A 20426-nucleotide genomic window follows, 5' to 3' on the forward strand; every position below is an offset into this window, starting at 1 on the left:
TCAAATCCTGTTGTGTGTAATTCCTGTCGGAAGAGAAGACAGCATATGTCACATTTATAATTACGGGCAGTCAGTGTCGACTGCTTCCTAACAGGAGCACCAGGCCTGGAGAGAACCAGGTCCCTCACTGACCACTTTGTTCCATTGTGGGTAGAATCTTCTACAGATGAGCTTGTGGTCTTGTTTCCCTCCCCTCCTGCACACTGCTAGCGGGGGACGCTGTGAGGTGGTCACGCTGCCGCTGGGGGGTGGTCCTGTTGTGGGGCAGCAGCCCTGAGGGCAGGCGGTGAGTGTCCCTGGAGCCACCCTGCCGGGATGGCTGGAGACAACAGTCTAGGTGGCTACACAAGCCAGGCTCATTGTATCCCCACTCGGCTTCCTCTCGGCTGGACCCCTGTGGCCCACAGTCCCCCCAGCTCCACCTAGGATGGGGGAAATCAGACAGAGGGCCTGAGATGCAGATGGACGTAGGCCTTGACCAGCAGCGGCTGGCCATGCATTAGGGGCTGGATCTGTGCAAGGAGTGGGGAGGGCGGGGGGGAGGGGATGGAGCTTCCCAGAAAATAGGTCCCCAACCTAGAACCAGGTGAGATATGGGGCACTTGGGGCCACTGACTGTGGACATTATCTGTGACCTGGCCGAAGGCAGCGGGCTGGACGTGGGAGCCCAGGCAGAGACACCCTGTTCTCTCACCTCCCTGAGCAAATGGGGATACTCCCACGGACCCCAGGATGGCTCTGAGATTTCAGGAGCAGATTCGTCCCAGGGTCAGTGTCGCTGCATGGTCTCCTGGGTCCAGGGACTGGTCTGCCTCTGTGACGCGGGAGGCTGAGGCTCACACGTAGTGAGCTGGCCCCCACTTCTGAAACCAGGATAATCCCACTGAGGTCCCTGCCGCCACCCTCCTGCTGCCTGGCGGGGATTAGAGAAGAGGCCGGCGGATTAACTGGCTCATTCTGTCCCAGCCTCTACTGTCAGTCCCTCTCCTGGGAGCCTGCTGCTCAGGTGGGGCTGCCCCTCTGCGGGACAGACAGAGGACCCCCCTCTTCACGCACAGATACTGCAGCCAGGACCCCACTGGAAGCTGGGGAACCACAGGCTTGTCCAGACCCGGAAGCAGAAGGTGTGGGGCCGTGCGAGGGGTCTGGGCAGACAGAGCTCAGGGTCTGAGGCTGCTCCCCAGCCTCATCCCACAGGGGGACCATGCCCGGGCCCCCCAGCATCCACGCAGACCCCAGCCCCATCTCCGTGGCCTGGGCCTCCCTGCGGAAGACAGTGATCCTCGTGTGCCTGCTGTCCAGCACATCCCTGTCCCCAACACGGGGGCAGGCCAGGATCCCTGTGGAAACGTAAGCCTCGAGGCCAGCCCCCTGCCCCAGAGACCCTTTCCTCCCTCCCCTCCCCGGCCCATCTCAGTCCTCGCCACCCAGTCCCCCTGTCCATTTCCCCTGTGAACCTCTTCTCTTTCCCAAACCTCTGCCATTTAGGGCCCCACCCCCAACCTCTCCCCAGACCTGATCATGGAGGCCCCCACAACTCCTGGCACCCTCAGCACCTGGGGGGTGATTGCAGGATGAGCAGTTGGAGTGGGAGCTGAGTTGCTGGAAGTGACTATCAGGGTCCCCCAAGGATTTGCCAGGAAACCCACATCTCGACATTATGAGGGTAAACAGGCCTAAATTGACCACCAGCTTGTGCAGCCAGGAGTCAGGGGGAGTGAAGGGGGTTCCCCATTCCCTTTTTACACCTGTCTGCCTCCCTCTTGGCCCCAGTCCTACATTCTGTCACTAAGAGCAGCTCCAGGGAAGCTTCCAGTCATTCTGTGTATAAGCTACTGTGTGGCTCCTTGGGGGTGTCTGGTCTTTAGTGCTTAGTTCTGGTGGCTCCGTTAAATACAGTTCCAGTTGGGATGAGTGCAGAGCATCCTGGACTAAAGGGGCTACCTGTTCATCACACCTGAGCCCAGCCCGAGTCAGACTGCTGTCAGCCTTGGTCTTACAGAAGGGGGCCCTGCAGCCCACGAATGCCCGGGGTGTGTGTGGGGCTGAGCCGAGCATGAGGTTTGAGGTCTACTGTCCCCATGGAGGGGGTCCCACCTCTACTTTGTCACCTGCCTGTGGCCCCAACCTCCCAGACACAGCTCAGAGGCTGGGCCTCTCTGCCTCACACCCCCCCCATCGAGCCTTTAGAAGAGGAGTCATGGCCCCGGGGTGACCCCACAAGGGGCAGCTGGAGGACAGCTGGCCGAGAAGCTGCATCTGTGCATGTCCTCAGGGTCTCCCACCCAGCCTGCCCACCCTCAGCCTCGCTCCCTTCTCTCTAACCCTCGGGATGTGGGGTTAGGGCTTGGCTCTGGGTGGTCAGCTCTGACCCTCAGCGGGGTCCTAGCCAAGGTGTTCTGATCATAGTGTAACTGTTGAGTCCTGACGGGTCCTCTGGATCCCTGCCCTACAGGGGGTGGACTGTGTTGGTATGTTTTCCTGGGTGTACGGCAGAGTGTAATTGTGTGTGTGCCTGTGTGTGTCCCTGTCTACGTGTATGTCTATGTTATGTGTGTCCCTGCATGACTGTGTGGGTTTGTGTATGTGCATCAGTGGGTGTCTCTGGTGCAGACACAGGCTTCCTGTGTACATGCGTCTGTGTGCATCTGTCTGTGTGTGTGCATACGTGTATACATGTGTGTGCATGGGTGTGCATCTTTGTGTCTTCGTGTGTGTATTTGTGTGTGCATGCATATGTGTGTACAAGGGTGTGTGAATGGGTGTGTGTGTACACGTGTGTGTACTTGCACATGTGTGTCTGCACATGCATGTGTGTGCATCTTTGTGCCTCCATGTGTGTGCGTGTGTATGTGCATTCATGTGTGCATGCGTGTGTGTGTGAGTGTGTGCATGCACACATGTACTACTTCTGTCCGGCAGAGTGAAGCTGTGGGCAGACACCTTTGGCCGGGACCTGTATGACACTGTCACCAAGTACTCGGGCTCCCTCCTGCTGCAGAAGGTCAGTCCACCTAGGGCAGCTGGGCAGTCAGCCAGGTGATCAGAGCCAGGGACTCCGTCCTGGTGGGGAAGCAGGATGTCTGTGCTTATGAAGGGCCCTGGGGACCATCTAATCCAATCCCCATTTCAGACAGTGAAACTGAGGCCCAGGGAGGGGAATGATTTGCCCGAGACACAGAGCAAGCTGGTGGGATGTCAGCTCAGGGGCCGGGAAGCCAACCCTGAGATGGGATCCAGGAACAAGAGGTTGTGGGGGTGAGGGACCAATGGGAGAGGGAGTGGGTGGGCCAGATGCAGGCCCCACATTGGGGAGCAGGCAGGGGCCAGCGGAGAGCCACCCACTCAGTGCTCCGCCCTGCCTGCCACAGTGTCCTGGCTGCAGAGCCCCTGGGCAGGAGCTGGCAACCCCCCCCCATGAGTAGTTCACTGCTCTGTCAATTAAAGATGACCCGCTGGGTTCTCACTAGACCCCTTAAGCTCCAGTCCCCCTGGCATCACGACTTCCAGACCATCACAAAGGAGGGTGCTGCTGTCCCACTGCCCATGGCCGAGGGTCCGTGTTTCCCATCTTCTCCCCTCTGCAGCTCCAGATTGTTTCCTAAGCACTGCTGAAGGAGCCCCTGGCTTTTAAGGTCATGCCTGTCCCCTCCGGCTGTCCTGACCCTGGACAGGTAGCAATGCCGGCTCCCCCCGACTCCCTGCACTCTCCCCACCGCTGCACCAGCCCCTCAGCCAAGCAAGTTTCCTCCAATTTTCTCCTTCCTCTGATGCATGAGGGAGCTGGAGACGTGGCTGTTTGGGGTAAAAGCCATGGACTTGCAGTTTGGGGAACTAAGTAACTCGTGCCCCGATGGCTTCCCAGGGCCCAGACAGTGACTCAGCGGCCCTCTTAGCACCCAGGCTCACTGGCCGAGGGTCAGGCAGTGCCCAGCCCTGTGGCTCACAGGGTGTGTGGGGGCCACCAAGATCTCGGGCCTCGCAGCCCCTGAGAGCCATTCCTGGAGGCAGCATGTGGAGGCTCAGCCCCTGAGCAGCTGTGTGACCTCAGTTGAGTTTCACGACCTCTCTGGGCCTCAACCTCTCCCTCTGATGGATGTGAATCAGAGGACGTCTGATAAGAGAAGTCATTTGTCATCTGCAGGGGAGATTTTGGAGGAGACAGGGCCAGCCTGGCCCCGGTGTGAACACCCAGTGGGAGGGCCGAAGCTGCTAGCCATCCGGGTGGACTTCTGGGTCCCAGGAAACAGGCGTGTGTCTCCATGTGTCTCCTGAACAGAAATACAAGGATGTGGAGTCCAGTCTGAAGATCAAGGAGGTGGATGGCTTGGAGCTGGTGAGGAAGTTCTCAGAGGACATGGAGACCATGCTCCGCAGGAAAGTGGAGGCTGTCCAGGTGCTCAGCCTGGGGGCTGAGGGTCCACCCACCCCAGATGCCGAACACCTGCCCTGGGCCCTCCCACCCACATCACCTTCCGCCCCGTAGCTCTGTGAGCCACCAGACCCTTGTAAAGAGGAGGTTGGGTGGGGGCAACGGGAGAGAGGGGAGGGCTGGGGTGGGTACCCTGCCTTAGAGAACAGCGTCCAGGGCTGGAGGGTCAGCCCATGGTGTCAAGAAGGACCTGCATCGTGATCTCAGGTTCAGTGGTGGGACAGGGTGCAGAATGAGAGCCCAGGAGTTACCGCTGAGTGAATAGTGGGTGGAGGCGGAGGGTGGGAGGGCCACGGGGTGACTGACTGCCTGTGAAGTGAACCCCCTCCCCCTCCTCCCCTGCCCTCCTCCCCTCTTCCTCCCCACCCTCCCCCTTCTCCCCTCCTCCCTTCCTCCCCTCCTCTCCCTTCCCTCCAGGGTCACAGCCACAGACCCTCCATGAGGGTGCCATGGGGAATCTCCTGCAGAGCAACACTAAACAAGCTTTGCCCCATGGAACTTCTTCATCTTGCCCTCAGCCACAAGGGTTGGGTTCAGGGCAGCAAGGATTGCTCTGCCCAGTTCACAGGAGGATAAATAGAGACCCAGAGGGTCGCAGATGTTGTAAAATCCCATCTTCCTGGTAATAAATGCCCTGCTGTGTCTCTACTTCTATTTACTGCGCCTTTTTTTTTTCCTTTATCTTTTTTTTAAGTTATTTGTTTATTTATTTGGCTGCACTGGGTCTTAGTTGCAGCATGTGAGATCAAGTTCCCTGACCAGCGATCAAACCCATGGCCCCTCCACTGGAAGCTTGGAGTCTTTACCACTGGATCACCAGGGAACTCCTCTTTTTTTATATATATTTTATTTATTTATTTTTGGCTGCTCCATGAAGCATGTGGGATCTTAGTTCCCCAACTGGAGATCAACCCCAAACCCCTTGCAGTGGAAGTGCAGTCTTAACAACTAAACCCCCAGGGAAAACCCAATGACTTTAATTTTTAAAGCAGTGTTAGGTTGACAGCAAGATTGTGAAGAAAGCACAGAGTTCCCGTTTACTCCCCTGCCCTCACAAACACAGCCTTCCCAGCTACCAACACCCCCACCAGGTGGTACACTTGTACAATCAATGACACTGATGCATCATTGTCACCTGAAGTCTGTAGTCTGCTTGAGGGTTCACTCTTGGGGGTGTGCATCCCAAAGGTTTGGATGAACATGTAATGACCTGTACCCACTGCCATAGATCACAGAGTGGTTTCACTGCCTTAAAAGGTCCTGCTTGCCCCTGGCCACAACTGGCCTTTGGGCTGTGTCCCCAGGCTTCTGTGTCTGACCTTCCCCGGAACTCTGCGTAGTTGAAAGGACCCTGTGTGTCGCCTTGCAGACTTGTTTCCTGTCCAGGGACCTGCCTCTGCCTTTTGGCCACTGAGACTAGCGCTGCTGTGCACATTCGTGTGCAGGCGCTGGTCTGAGTGTCTGTCCCCGGTTCTCATGGGTGGACCCCTGGGAGTGGACCTTACGGGCCCCTGGCCTCCTTTCCCCATTCACTCTCCCCCTCGTGTCCCCACTGTAGAATCTGGTGGAGGCTGCCGAGGAGGCTGACTTGAACCATGAATTCAACGAGTCCCTGGTGGTGAGTCCTCCTGCCCTACATCCCTGGGAGGTATGACGACTAAAGTCCCATAGCCCTTCAGGCCGGGAACCCTGAGGACGGGACATGGGGCGAAGGTCGGGGGGAAGAGGCCCAGCATCGTCTTTCAATGCATGCAGGTGTGTGTGGACCTGAGGGCTGGTTCTGAACCGCACAGGTGTGTGTGGACCTGAGGGCTGGTTCTGAACCGCACAGGTGTGTGTGGACCTGAAGGCTGGTTCTGAACCGCACAGGTATGAATGAACCTTCAGGGTTGGTTCTGAACCACACAGGTGTGTATAAGTGTGAGGGCTGGTTCTGAACCGCACAGGTGTGTATGAACCTGCAGGGTTGGTTCTGAACCACTCTGAGTCCTTGAGGAGCCATTTGCAGCCCAGTCGAGGGCCAGACTGCAGGCGGTCTCTTCAGAGGGAAACCCCCTGCGGGGACGCTGTTGTGGGTTCCAGGAGCCCTCCCACTCCCATTAGAGCTCAGGGTGCTGGTGAGGGCCCCTCCATCTGTCCACCTCCCTGGAATCTGTGTCTGCTTGTCTGTCCCAACGCTGGCTATGTCCACACACCAAGCAAAGTGGGAACTGAAGCCACAACCCAGTTTACTTCAAAACCCGAAGAATCAACCATCGGGTCTAACTGTTTGGAACTTGCCCCAAATCAGTGGTGGCTGGACTCCTCAGCCTCCGGTCTGACCCTCTCTCACCCACTGCCCCTCTCGGTCACCCTAGTTCGACTATTACAACTCCGTCCTCCTCAACGAGAAGGACTCGAGCGGGGCATATGTGGAGCTGGGGGCCGAGTTCCTCCTAGAGGCCAACGCGCACTTCAGCAACCTGCTGGTGAACACCACCCTGAGCAGCGTGCAGCTGCCCACCAACGTCTACAACAAAGGTGCCCACCGGACTGCCCCCCGGGAGCAAACGGGGCCCCCGGGTCAGGGGAGAGTGAGTGCGGCTGTGGACGGCATCGCTGCTGGCAGCGTGCTTCCAAGTGTGTGCTTGTGTGTGCTCGTATGTTCAGGTGAAGACTGATTTCATCTCCCCTGCGTTGCCGCCCCCCCCCCCACAATCTCACCCTTCAGACCCAGATATCTTGAATGGAATCTACATGTCCGAAGCTCTGAACGCTGTCTTCGTGGAGAACTTCCAGAGAGACCCGACACTGACCTGGCAGTACTTTGGCAGCTCTACGGGGTTCTTCCGCATCTACCCAGGTGAGGACTCGATGAGGCATCTCCACAGTCCTCTAGGCCCTGTCTCTGGGAACAAGGTGACATTGCAACCCAAGAAGCATACTTTCAAGTGATAACTGATGAAGGGATGAACCAACGATGCCGTTGGAGTCCTCGGTAAATAGCCAATCAATGCCCACCTGGACTCTGGTCCTGCAAGAAGCATATGGGAGGTGGAAAGGAGGGCCAAACAGTTCTGACCTTCAGAAGGCTGCTTCCTCGCTGGAGAAATGGGGCAAAGTCCATGTTCAACAGTGGGAACGAGGTTGAGTTGTTGGGTGTTCAGCCCAGCAGACAGGAGGGGAATCTCCCTGGTCTACTGACCAAACAGAAAACAGAAGCCCCTCTGCAAAGTCTCCAGGAGCTCTGCCTTCTGTTACTTCTCATTTAGAAGGATTCACCTCCATAGCTCACACCCACTCTTATTTTAGCCCCTTCTCCAGAAAACCTTGATATGGCCCTGTTTTCTGAGACAAGTGTTACTCCCTTAATCAATAGAAATTGACTAGAAGACAGATAAGAAATTCAGGCAAACCTTTAAATTTGGGGCCCCTGCCGTAGCAGTGGGGAGCAAGAGCAAAACGCAGGTTCCCTTGCTGGCTCCCGTGGGTGATGAGCTGGCTCCCGCGGGTGATGAGCTGGTTCCTTTGATCAGGGTGAGGGTGGGGATGCATCCCAGGGTTGGAGGGGTGCCTGTGTGGTCTGCCCACACCTTGGTGGTGTTGAGTGCAGGGGACAAGCACAGTGCCCTGTTCTTGCTCCCAGTTCTTCAGAATTGGCAGTTGTGTTTTTGGTATTTTTATATCTTGTTGTCCATAATTTGCCTCAACTGCACACGTGTGCAGTTATTTTTAGTCTATAGTTTCTTTGTATTTTGTTGCTCAAGGAGACGTTCGTCCAGGTATAAGCACTTCAGCCAAGGGTTCCCAGGTCCCCAGCCCCAGCCCGTCCTGAGGGTAGAGGGTGGTTCCATGTCCCCCAGGGTTTCTCTTAGGAGGAGTACAAAACAACCTCAGAGCTCACGGCTTCCCCAGGGTGGACCCTCCCATGAAAAAATCGTGTGAAAGTATTAGTTGCTCAGTCATGTCCAATTCTTTGCAACCCCTGGACCGTAGCCTCCAGGCTCCTCTGTCCATAGGATTCTCCAGGCAAGAATACTGGAGTGGGTTGCCGTTCCCTTCTCCAGGAGATCTTCTCAACTCACGGATCAAATCTGCCTGCACATGGCAGGTGGATTTTGTCCAAGCCACCAGGGACACTGCTGTCTCACTACCCAAATCCACAAGTCATTGGTTCTTTTCTGTTCTCTGGCACCTCAGTGGGCAAGTTCATCCCTCTTCTGTGGAACAGTCCTTCAAATGCTTGAAGACACCTCCCATGTCCCTCGTGCCTTCCCCAGGGTGGAATTCCTGCTGCATCAGGGCTCCCAGAGCCGTCAACTAGTCTGCAGACACAAAGCTTGCCCATTTTTGTCCTGGGTTGTTTGCTGTTCTTGTCACTGGGTTCTCTTTACAGTCTGGCTATTTCCTTGCATACCATAGATTCCCTTTGCACTCTATTCACTGTGACTTTTGACCCGCAAAAGTCTTTGTCTGTGCTTCTTGGTGTCAGGGTAGTGTTTTAATGTTGTTTGCTTCTCAATATCTTTGAATTCCTCTGTGAATTCTTCTTTGAACCTTTAGTAATTTAACAGTGTGTTTTATAATTTCCAAATATATGGGGATTGTAGCTTTATCTTTTTATTATAAATTTCTGATTCAGTTGTTTGCAGCCAGAGAACATAGTGTATACGGTGCTGATTGTATGAAATTAGTTGGGAGCTAGTTTAATAGCTTAGTATGTCATCAACTGTTGTAAATATTCTACATGTGCTTGAGCAGAATATGAGTGCTTTAATTGTTGGGTAGAAATTCTGCTCACATCATTAGATGAAGCTTGTCAGTCGTATTATTTAAATTTTCCATGCCTTTACTGATTTTATATCTGCTTGCTCTTCATTAACCTTTATAACACACTTTTTAAGTCTATTTCATCTGATATTCATAGAGATATTAGTGTGCTCTTGGTTGGTATATGCCTGATATCTATATATTTCCCATCCTTTTACTTCCAATCTTCTATGTCACTTTGTTTTTGCCATATCTGTTGAAAATAGCATATAGCTTTTTAATTTTATTCAAACTGACAATCTCTTTTACTACTTGGCAAGTTAAGCACATTTTCATGTATTATATTGATATATTTGGACATGCTACAATCTTATTTTTTAGATTTCTCCTCCTCCTTCTATTTTTATGTTTCCTTTTTGCTTCTTCCTTTCTTTTTTAATGATTTACCTTTTTTTCATAAATTCTCCCCCTTCAATTCTTTTTTTTCCCTATCACTTCTGAACTTATTCCTGTTTCCATTTAGTCATTAGTCCTGAATGTGTAACAGGGATTTATCAGGTACGTGTAACACAAGGTTTTGCAATTAAATCATATTTTACCCTCTTCGCAGTCAAAAAAGCACCTGAGAACTCTCCTGCTTACATTTCTGCCCCCACCCTGACTTCTTAATCTCCCCAAATTAGATGCCTTTACTGTTATCTGATACAAATATCTCGTGTGTGTTCCCGGGCCTTTCCAGATTCTAAGAAAGCAAGGCCATAGAAATGAAGATCTCTCCCTCAAGATGTGTAGGCAAGCAGAGCTCTTTATTGAAGAGGGACTGTGTGTACCAGGGTGAAGGCAGGAAGGGATTCCAGCTCCCCGAGGACGTTCAGGGAAGGGGGTTAAAGGACACGTTGGGGTGGGGCCCCAGGAACCCACTCATCTCCCGCTCAGGTCTCAAATTGATTGGCATCCAAGTGAGCTTTTGAGCATCACCAGTCTAGTTTCCTCCTGGTGCACTCATGCCAGAGTCAACTTCAGCCTGCAGCCACGGCCTGGCCTCTATACCTGTGGGCTATAAGCCCTGAAGGGGGTTGTACAGTGTGGGAAAAAAAAAAAAATAAATTTATATATATATATATATATATATATGAAAGGAAAAGGGGGGAAAGAAAAAGGGAAAAAAAGGGAGGGAAACGAAAAAGAAAATCTGGTTTCAACTAGTCCGAGGTCCACGTGCTTGCAGTCAGAGGTTTTCATCTGTGGGGAAAGCACTTAGGAACATTTGTCGGGCCTTGCCCATGTCTCTTGGGGCACTGGGAGTTCAGGAGTTTGGGGAGTCCTACCTGTGAAGTGAACCCAGCTCTGGATCTGGGCGGTTGGGGGTGTGTCCATTCATTAGCTGCTCCTGCCTTGCTGCCCCCTCAGTTTACAGGGTGTGATGACTGGTCCCACACACACTGCCCACATCCCCAGCTGGCCCTGCCCCAGGGGTCCTGGCCATCCTGGGGTCAGCACCCAGCCCGGGGCTCTGGGGCAGCCTCGCTGAGTGAGGCCTTCTTTTCCCCAGGCATCAAGTGGATGCCAGATGAGAACGGAGTCATCACCTTCGACTGCCGGAACCGCGGCTGGTAAGCGACCCCAGGGGCATGGCCTCTGGGGCTGGTGTCTCTCTGCAGCCTCTGGGTTTTGCCTAGCTCTCCCCCAGGGCCTGTTCTGCACCCACCCTGGGGCCTCAGGTGTGCAGAACTAACCCAGCACAAGAGAAGAAGAGTGTTTGTCTGCATCACCCCACAGCTGCTCTGCTCCAGGACTGACCACAGCTGTCCTGCCGCCCGACACCTCCTTCCAGGGCCCTGAGCTGGCTGCACACCCACCATTGGCCAGGTTCCCTTTCCCCCCACACCCCTCCTCTGGCAGATCTAAAACCAGGTCTGGGGGGTCTGGCTCCATTCCTTCCCACTGTCAGATCCCCCTGGAACTCAGGCTGGCCCGAACCAAAGAGGACAAGGGTCACTACCAAGACCTGACCGTCCCCACCTGACATGCTCGCTCAGTGGGCACAGTCCCAACCGTTGCCCCAACAGTGGCTGCCAAACAGCTGGCTGGTTCCGGACACAAGAAAGCCTGGGGGTTGGCTTGAGCTTTGAGCCAGAGTCTGAACAGAAACGAGAGAGACCCAGCCAACAGTGGTTCTGACTCTGGCTATCCCACCACCGACCTGTCCCTCCCCCTTTGCTAAAGGTACATACAAGCTGCCACCTCCCCGAAGGACATCGTGATCGTGGTGGACACAAGCGGCAGCATGAAGGGGCTGCGGATGACCATCGCCAAGCACACCGTCTCCACCATCCTGGACACGCTGGGGGAGAACGACTTCGTGAACATCATTGCAGTAAACACGCCGCCCAAAATTCCACTTGCACCAGAGTGACCTGTACTTATGGGCACTCGACGCTTCATCCCCTGAGCTGGGGGGCCTCCCACCCAGGATGGGCTTCCGGGGTCCACAGTTTCTGAGATCACGTGGGAAGTGCATATGTCCCTTTCTCTGAGGCAGCAGCTTTCCTTGGGCTCTCAGATGAGTCTGGGGTCTGATCTAGATGAAGGAGCATCTGAGTAGACCTCTAACTCAGCCCCATCCCTGTGCCCTTGGTGGCATCACCCTGGAAAGACCCTCCTTTCTGCAGGATGGGAGACCCCCGGCTCCCACTTCCTTCGTCCCCAAATCCAGACACGTTAGGAGGGAGGGGCCCACAGTCACCAGTCCTGATTTTCTTGAGGACTGCTCCAACTGCCCCCAGAAAGGGATTAAGTGGAGGGACAGACAGACAGAAATGGAGAGAAGAGTTGGGCGACTCCTGGACTCTGTGAGTGCCAGGGGTGGACGGCACCCAGCCAGCCTCCCCAGAAGATGCCCAGGCCAGGACTCGGGAGAGAATGTTCAGAGTCAAGGCCCTGCTGTTCCCTGTACTCCCTTTCCTCTACTCAGAGAAACTGCCAAAAGCGTAGAGTCCCCAAGATCATATTACACAGGGGCCCGGGTGAGCCCACCCCTGACCCTCCGTGAGTTGTGAGCTTCGTGACTAGGCCCTGACTTGCCAAACTGACCCTGTGTGTTCTCCCCTCTGCCCTTTGGCCTCCGCCCTCTGCCCTCTGCAGTATAACGACTACATCCACTACATCGAACCTTGTTTTAAGGGGATCTTGGTCCAGGCAGATCGGGACAACCGAGAGGTGGGTGTACCCAGAGCCCGTCCGGCTTCTCCTTCCAGGGGTGGGGGTGGCCTTGCCCCTGGCCACTCACGGCCTCTCAGCTTTTCCTGGGGGCTTCTGAGAAACCTCTGCTGCAGACGTCCAGCTGTGAAATTAGGGGATGGGCCTTGCAGTCATGCTCTTCTGGGCAAGTAGCTCTGCACAGCCTCTGAAAGTACCACCAACGGTGAAAGTTCCCAGGCCCAGCGACTGCTGACCCTCCTCTAATTTCTTATCTCCAACAGCACTTCAAACAGCTGGTGGACGAGTTGATGGTCAAGGGTGTGGGCGTCGTGGACCAAGCCCTCCGTGAAGCCTTCCAGATCCTGCAGCAGGTCTGATGTGTGTTGGGGAGCACAGGGCAGGGACGGGGCAGAGGAGGCAGGGAGTCACAACCACGTCTCCCCGCAGTTCCAAGAGGCAGGGCAAGGAAGCCTGTGCAACCAGGCCATCATGCTGATCACCGATGGGGCCGTGGAAGACTATGAGCCGGTGCTGGAGAAGTACAACTGGCCGGACCGCAAGGTTCCTCTCGGGGAGGGGTGTCGGGGAAAGGGGGCCAGAGGAGTGCCTCCTCCTGCCGTGTCTGCATGCTTGGCCCATGAGACCCAGGGTGACGTTCCAACATCAGGGTGACCCCAGAGCTCCACTCGAGGGCACAGAATATGGTGGGGATGGAATATTGTGGGCTGTGAGCCTCACCAGGCAGACCCCCACACCAGGCAGGAATCCCCCCATAAGCCCCCACACCAGGCAGGCATCCCCCCGTAAGCCCCCACATCAGGCAGGCATCGCCCCTGCCATGAGCCCAGGCCCCGGGCCCTTCCTGATTAGAAGGGCTGAAAGTGCACAGTCCAAAGCCCAGACCTAGACCCAGATGTGGCCAGGCCCCTAGCAGCCGGGACTCAAGCCTACCGGGTCTCGTCCACCAGGTCCGGGTCTTCACCTACCTGATTGGGAGGGAAGTGAGTTTTGCTGACCGCTTGAAGTGGATCGCCTGCAACAACAAAGGTAGGTGATGCCACGTGAGCCAGGGTGTCCGGGGCCTCTCCTGAGCACAGGTGCTGAGCCAGGGCTCTGGTGCGGAACCCAAAGCGGAGGTGACTGCATCCACCCGCTTCTTCCTTGGACAATCAAGACGGGTGCCGATTGCTCCTTGCAGGGCTCTCACCCCACAACACACCCCCTAAGAGGCACCCAGAAGTCAGGACTTCGGGTCTGCAGAAGCGGGGGGCATCTCTTCAAATGAGGTTTTACCCAAACTGCCACACGGAAAACCAGGCAGACAGGGGGACCGACACTTCAATGTGCTCTCTGGTGTCCAGACAGGGGGACCGACACTTCAATGTGTTCTCTGGTGTCTGGCCTCCATTCCACTTGCTGCAGATGAAGCCCGTGGGCTCGGTTCTGCTCCAGACTCAGGGCACAGGCCATCACTTTCTGTAGAATAAGGCTTTGTGTATAGCAGCCAGAACCCGATACCCAGGCTTCACAGTGCTGACTCAGGCCCCTCGACCCCAGCAGGATGTCCAAGAACCTGCTCTGGACGGTCCCAGCCCTGGGAAATGGACATGGTCAGGACGGCAGGGACGGCCCTGACTCTTTCCGGAAGACAGGGAGGTAGAGTGGGGAGACACACATGTGAGCCATCAGTGAGGGGAAAATCTGAACTGAGCTGTGGGCAGAGGGGCACAGGCTGCTCAAAGTGTGGGTGAGGAGGCAGCCCTCCTGCATTTGGGGGGTCAGGACAGACCTCCTGAAGGGTGTGTGTATAAGGTGAGACGTAAAGAAGTGGTAGGAGTGAGTCAGATGCGCAGAGTGAGGAAGGGCATCGGAGTCTGAGACAAGAGGTGTCCTGGGAGTAAAAGCGGCCCGGCTCCCCAGAGCTGGGGAGAGTGTCCTGTGGGTGATGGCGAGCAGACGCGTGCTAAACCAGTCACAGCCTATACGGCATTTGCCTCAGCTGCAGCCCCCTCCCCATGACTGACGAAGGACTGTGGTTAGAAAAAGGAGGAGGGAGGCACTCTGCAAATAGACCTGAGGGGTGGGATGCGGGGCAGGCGGTGAGGAGATCCAATATAAAATCAAAAATTAAATTTTGAAAAATGCTATACACTTGAAACTAACACAGCCTATCCCTTTTCCAGCGGATCTTCCCAACCCAGAAATCACACCAGGGTCTCCCACATTGCAGGCAGATTCTTTACCAACTGAGCTATCAGGGAAGACAAAAATCAACTAGACTCCAACATAAAATAAAAAATTAAAAGACCCGGGACAGAGCTGTCTGCCATGGGTTGCACCCCTGCAGGACAGCCCTGGGGGATGAGGGGCAGCCTTGCGCCCTGAGTTGAGGCCCTGCTGCTCCCAGGGCAACTCTAGATCTTGGGGGCTGGGGGTTCTCCCAAGTCTAGGCAGGGCCAGGCCTTCATGTCCTGGCAGCACCACTGCCCCAGGAGAGGGCGGCCTCGGAAGAAGCAGCGCCCAGTGCCTGACCCAGGGCAGCTCCCAGCCAAGAGCTGTAGGCAGCTGGGGGTGTGCACCTCGCGTCCACGGCCACCCTCTCCCCCACCAGGCTACTATACGCAGATCTCCACACTGGCGGATGCCCAGGAGAACGTGATGGAATACCTGCACGTGCTTAGCCGGCCCATGGTCATCAACCACGACCACGACATCACCTGGACTGAAGCCTACATAGATAGCAAGGTGGGGCCCCAGGGAGCAAGCGGGGGCTCCTGGGTTGGGGAAGGGTGGCCAGAGCACCTCCTGGGGAGGCACTGTGGAGTGACCTCCCCACCGGGGGCCACCCCCCATTGGACAGAGACTTCGGCCCCAGACTGTCCTTCCTCCGTGGTCCTTGCCTGCCTCCCTGCCCTCTCCTACCCACTCCAGGAAGAAAGGGGACTGACCAGTGGTTCAGACACTGCAGCTTAACCCGGCAACCTCCCTTGGACCCCGGTGTCCAATGAGACTCTTGTAGGTCCCTCCAATGTAGGACCAGACTTGGAAGGTAGATGGTCAGATGAAATGTCTAGGAAAGGGACAGTCCTGATGCTCCTCAAACCCCATCGTGAACACAGACCCCCATGTCAGGTTGGGATTAAGAGAAATCTGGGAACGGTGGCTTCCATAGGAGGGACATGTGTTTCTCTCTCCCGTACAAGAAGCCTGGAGGTGGACAACGAGCTCCCTAGCCCCTCCCGCTGCCCCCTCCCATGCCATCCCTGGGGTCTACCTTGTGCGAGCAGCTACAGGGGCTCAGAATGGTGGCAGCCACATTCTAGGCTTCCGGTGGAGGAGGGGAGGGGCACACACCCCACCTCTAAGGGAAATGTCCGCAGAGTCTTACCAGACACTTAACCTGGCATCTCAGTGGCCAGAACTTGTGCCCCGGTGGCTCCTCGGCGTGTCCTCTTGCTGCCTGAGCCTTTGCTCCTGGGCTTGTGCACAGAAGGACCTGTCCTGTGGGTGTGTCTGCCTCCTTGGCATGGCCGAGACAAGAGGCCTGGGTGAACGGGTTCGGGGCAGGACCGCGGGCTCAGGGCTCTGAGACCCGCCCTGGCTCAGGGCTTTGCTTGCTGTGGTGTCTGCCCCGGTCCCCCTCCAGCCCCCTCCCCTCCAGCTTTTATGCCAACTCTCCTCCTCATTCAGAGAAGGAAAGCCTCCTTGGGGGCAGTCATGGTGACTTGGGTCCCCATCTGCAGACTCTGTCCTGTCACCCGCCCCGCATGACAGTTCTCTACCCACAGGCACAGAGTCTGGCGCTGCTGACCACCGTGGCCATGCCTGTCTTCAGCAAGAAGAACGAGACGGTGAGTGGCCGCTCATGAGCAGCTGCCAGGTTAGAGCTGGGGCCGCCGGCCGGCATCTTTAGACCCAGGGTTCCCGACACTGTCTCAGGGTCACCATGGGCGGGTGTAAACACAGGTTCCAGGCCCTGTGCCCAGGAACCCACGTCTCGGTCGGGAGGGGCGGGGCGGGATCCTCACTTCCGGAAGCTGCCCTGTGATTCTGCTCACCCAGCCAGGTGCTGGCCAGCTGCTCTGGACGTGGGACCCTGCCTGGGGATCCTGGGCCAGAGGGGTCACCTGCCCGGCATCCAGCAAAGCCACACTGACCCTGCAAGTGTTGGCAGGCTTTGACTTATCTTTGAAGGCTCTGGTGGGGCGGTTTGAGAGCCTCCACTCCTCCGTCTGGCCGGAAAAACTTTCCTTACAGGCCCCGTGTGCTTCAGAGCCCCCCAGCCCTCAGATTAGGGCCCCCCCGCACCGGATCCCAGTACTTCAGCCTCTGCTGTGAAGGCTGATATTTCATTCAACTCTGTATTTCATTTAAATATTACAACTTCAATGTTAATACAGGACAGTAATCTTCCCAGCGTGAGGTGACTCCTGGGGCCTCTTCTGCTAGCTTCTAGGTTTTTATTCCAGGATCTCAGCCTAAACTCTAACTGCAGAGCAGGACCACCTGAGGTGCAAGTGGCTTCCTCTTGCGGGTCTGGGAGGGCTGGGGGTCCAGCCTGGCCTCGTGCATGGGAAGCTGGGTCCCCTGACACCGGTGATTCCTTCCAGCGGTCCCACGGCATCCTCCTGGGCGTAGTGGGCTCTGACGTGGCCCTGAGGGAGCTGATGAAGCTGGCACCCCGGTACAAGGTGAGCCTGGATCAGCCCCTGAGTGGGGTCACAGGCCCCCCAGGAGCCACTTCAGCAGGCTCAGGAACCTCCCTGCAGACAGCGTGGCTGAGACAAGAGCTGGGACGGGGTCTGCATTCCTCCTCCTAATGACCCCTCCCCAGACACTCCAACCCTGACATCCCACCCCCACCCCCCACACAGACATGCCCCCAGACACCCTGACATCCTGCCTTCCTGATCCACACCCACACGTGCCCCACACATCCCCCTGCCCACACACACCCCCTCGATGTGCAGGCCCAGAGCAGAGGGCCGGAGGCTGGGGCCCCTGGGACCCTCGGCCACATCAGCTGCATCCTGCTCTGCAGCCTCTGGCACTTCTCCCCGTCCTGGTCCTCCTCCCGGCCCCGGCCCACTCTTCCTGCACAAAGACCCCCTGATACCCGCTCGATCCCTGTCTCCCCAGCTCGGGGTGCATGGCTACGCCTTTCTGAACACCAACAACGGCTACATCCTCTCGCATCCTGACCTCCGACCCCTGGTAGGTGCCAACCCTATTTGCCTTGAGGTCTTAACCGTATGGGATTTGGGGGCAGTTCATGTGTGTGTGTTCAGTCATGTCCGACTCTCTGCGACCACACGGACTGTAGCCCGCCAGGCTCCTCTGTCCATGGGATTCTCCAGGCAAGAATACTGGAGTGGGTAGTCATGCCCTCCTCCAGGGGATCTTCCTGAGTCAGGGTTCAAACTTGGGTCTTCCAAATTCTGGGCAGCTCCTTTACCACCTGAGCCACCACACCCAGATTTGGGGGTAGTTTATAGAAACAGCTGAAACAGTGAATGGATTCCATTTAAGAACCCAATATAGGGACATGCCTGATGGTCCAGTAGTAAAAGTCACAGGGAGACAGATTTCTCCTCTGGATGAGGAAGAACTTTCTAACAATTAGAGTCCCAAACCAGGACAAGCTCCTCATCAAAGGAGATCTCCCTCCGAGGCCCGGAACCATCCATCACGAATGATAGCCAGGGCCCCTCTGCCTTGGGTGGAGGAATGGCCGAGATGCTCTGGTTTATGGCTTTGCCCCACGGGCCTTCTGGACGAGCTGGGCTTGAGCGGGGCCTTGTGCTAACTTCGTGTCTCTCCTCCGCCCGGCCCACTCAGTACCGAGAGGGGAAGAAACTGAAGCCCAAGCCCAACTACAACAGCGTGGACCTCTCAGAGGTGGAGTGGGAGGACCAGGCTGGAACAGTGAGTGGCGCAGGGGGAGAGGGTGGGTGGCTGGACGGCGGGGCCTGGGGGTGAGGAGTGCGTAGGTGCTGAGCTCACCCCGCTCCCTCGGTGGAGACTTTCCGGGCCCAAAGCAGAACTGGTGCTGCTAACAGATGGTTCCCCCCACGGCCCCAGAGAGATAACAGCTGCTCCCTCCAAGGTTGAAGGAGCTCGCGTCTGTAGCCGCAGAGTTTGGGATCGGGCGGCTGTAGGCCAGCCTTGGTGTCAAGAGCTCCTCCTGGAGAAACTTGTGTCTGGAGGGTTGGCCACAGTGTCCCTTGCTCATTAGCCCACTGGGAGCCTTATCTTGGTGAATTCTAGAATTCCAGCTAAGGGGAATAGAGCCCTGGAAGCAGATTGCTTTTCCCACCCGGGCTATGCTCACAGGGGAAAGGGGAAAACCAAGCGTGTTCCCAGGGTTGACCTCTAAGCCGAGGCTCAGAGCCTCCACACTCCAGTGTGTGCCGAGCAACTGATTTTGTTTTCTTTCTCCTCGAAGCTGAGAACGGCCATGATCAACGGGGAGACCGGGTCTCTCTCCATGGACGTGAAAGTCCCACTGGACAGAGGGGTAAGCGCTCCAGGAAAAGGCTGAGGTCTGGTCCCAGGATGTGGCATCCTGGTTAATTAAGGTTGGCGGTGTTGACAAGGGACCTGGCTGAATCAGAGTGTAAATCTTGAGAACTTGCTGGAGCCTGGAGGGCCCGAGCAAGGGGCCCAGCCCAGCCGGCATCAGCCCCACAGAGCTTTGGCCAGGGAGTGACCCCTCTCCCGGGCTTGCCTCTCAGGGGCCTAGGGTGAAGCAGCAGCAAGCCCAGCCCTTCACGGGTCTTCTTTCTGCCTTGCATGGATGCTAAGTTGCTCAGTTGTATCCGACTCTTTGCAACCTTCCCAGACAAGAATATTGGAGTGGGTTACCATGCCCTCCTCCAGGGAATCTTCCCAACCCAGGAGTCAAACCTGTGTCTCTTATGTCTCCTACATTGGCGGGTGGGTTCTTTACCAGTAGTGTCACCTGGGAAGCCCTCTTTCTGCCTTACCTGCCTGCTATGTGGCCTTTTGTTGTTTATGGTGGAAAGGGGGAAGGTGTTAGTCACTCAGTTGCGTCCAACTCTTTGCAATCCTATGGACTGTAGCCTGCCAGGCTCCACTGTCCATGGAATTCTCCAGGCAAGAATACTGGAGTGGGTTGCCATTCCCTTCTGCAGGGGATCTTCCCAATCCAGGGATCAAACCCAGGTCTCCTGCTTTGCAGGCAGATTCTTTACTGTCTGAGACACCAGGTAAGCCCCTGGAAACAGGGAAAGTGACAGTTAATTTTGCAAACTGTTAGCAGCTCTTGTAAAGCATGTCATCTGTGAAGAAGTTGAAAATTACTGCTGTTCCTCAGAGCTGATTTTCAGGAATGGGTCCACCCAGCGATGCCTTCCTGTCCCCACAGACTCGCTTGTCACTTACAAGGCACGGCTTCCTCTTTCCGTGTAAAAGGCCCCACTGGCTGGCACTGACTCTGCATTGTCCCTTGATATATTTACAAATGTCACCTCTTCCCTCCCACTACTGCTGCCCTTTCGCCTCCGAGGGAAGAACATGGGCATCCGTCGGCAACAATTAGACCCAGGTTCTTTCACAGACACGGACTTTCCTGGAAGCCAAACATGGAAGCCCTGGGAAGGAAAGTAACTCTGCATCCCTTTTAGATGTGCAGGCTGGTTCTCCCTGGGACCTGCGTCAGTTCTTTGGCCTCTGCCTGCTGTTTTCAAGCTCTGGACTGAGAGGGCCTCCCTCAGGCAGGCCGGTCAGCATCTTTGATGACCCATCAGGCCCAGCAGGTCCTTCTCGTGAGCCAGAAAAGGCAGAGATGGCTTCCAGGCACCTCCACCCTTATCTCAACCAGACTCCCACTCACAGGTGTCGGGGTGCTCCCACCTCAAAAAGAGGTGAAATAAAGACAGTTTCAAATAGAGGAGATCAAAGTTCATCCTTAAGAGAAATACTTAAGGAAGTTCTTCAGGCAGAATAAAAATGATACAGATGGAAACTTAGATCGACACAAAGAAAAATGAGCAGCAATGGAAATGATAAATGCGTGGGTTAG

General features: G+C 55.9%; 1 protein-coding gene across 1 annotated transcript in view; it reads left to right on the top strand.

The window, feature by feature from the left end:
• Positions 1 to 1204: 1204 nt before the first annotated feature.
• Positions 1205 to 20426, top strand: part of CACNA2D4 (calcium voltage-gated channel auxiliary subunit alpha2delta 4) — a 66083-nt gene continuing 46861 nt past the window's right edge. Inside the window, exons 1-18 of the mRNA XM_040233512.1 lie at positions 1205 to 1350; positions 2923 to 3004; positions 4280 to 4396; positions 5991 to 6050; positions 6790 to 6952; positions 7143 to 7274; positions 10734 to 10794; positions 11408 to 11558; positions 12326 to 12400; positions 12664 to 12753; positions 12830 to 12943; positions 13351 to 13429; positions 14994 to 15142; positions 16171 to 16233; positions 16993 to 17073; positions 17522 to 17596; positions 18221 to 18307; positions 18828 to 18899. Coding sequence (XP_040089446.1) covers positions 1205 to 1350; positions 2923 to 3004; positions 4280 to 4396; positions 5991 to 6050; positions 6790 to 6952; positions 7143 to 7274; positions 10734 to 10794; positions 11408 to 11558; positions 12326 to 12400; positions 12664 to 12753; positions 12830 to 12943; positions 13351 to 13429; positions 14994 to 15142; positions 16171 to 16233; positions 16993 to 17073; positions 17522 to 17596; positions 18221 to 18307; positions 18828 to 18899 — 1797 coding nt within the window. The remainder of the gene's footprint in view (positions 1351 to 2922; positions 3005 to 4279; positions 4397 to 5990; positions 6051 to 6789; positions 6953 to 7142; positions 7275 to 10733; positions 10795 to 11407; positions 11559 to 12325; positions 12401 to 12663; positions 12754 to 12829; positions 12944 to 13350; positions 13430 to 14993; positions 15143 to 16170; positions 16234 to 16992; positions 17074 to 17521; positions 17597 to 18220; positions 18308 to 18827; positions 18900 to 20426) is intronic.

This window comes from Oryx dammah, unplaced genomic scaffold (genome assembly GCF_014754425.2).
Source record: "Oryx dammah isolate SB20612 unplaced genomic scaffold, SCBI_Odam_1.1 HiC_scaffold_29, whole genome shotgun sequence".
Lineage (NCBI taxonomy): Eukaryota > Metazoa > Chordata > Mammalia > Artiodactyla > Bovidae > Oryx > Oryx dammah.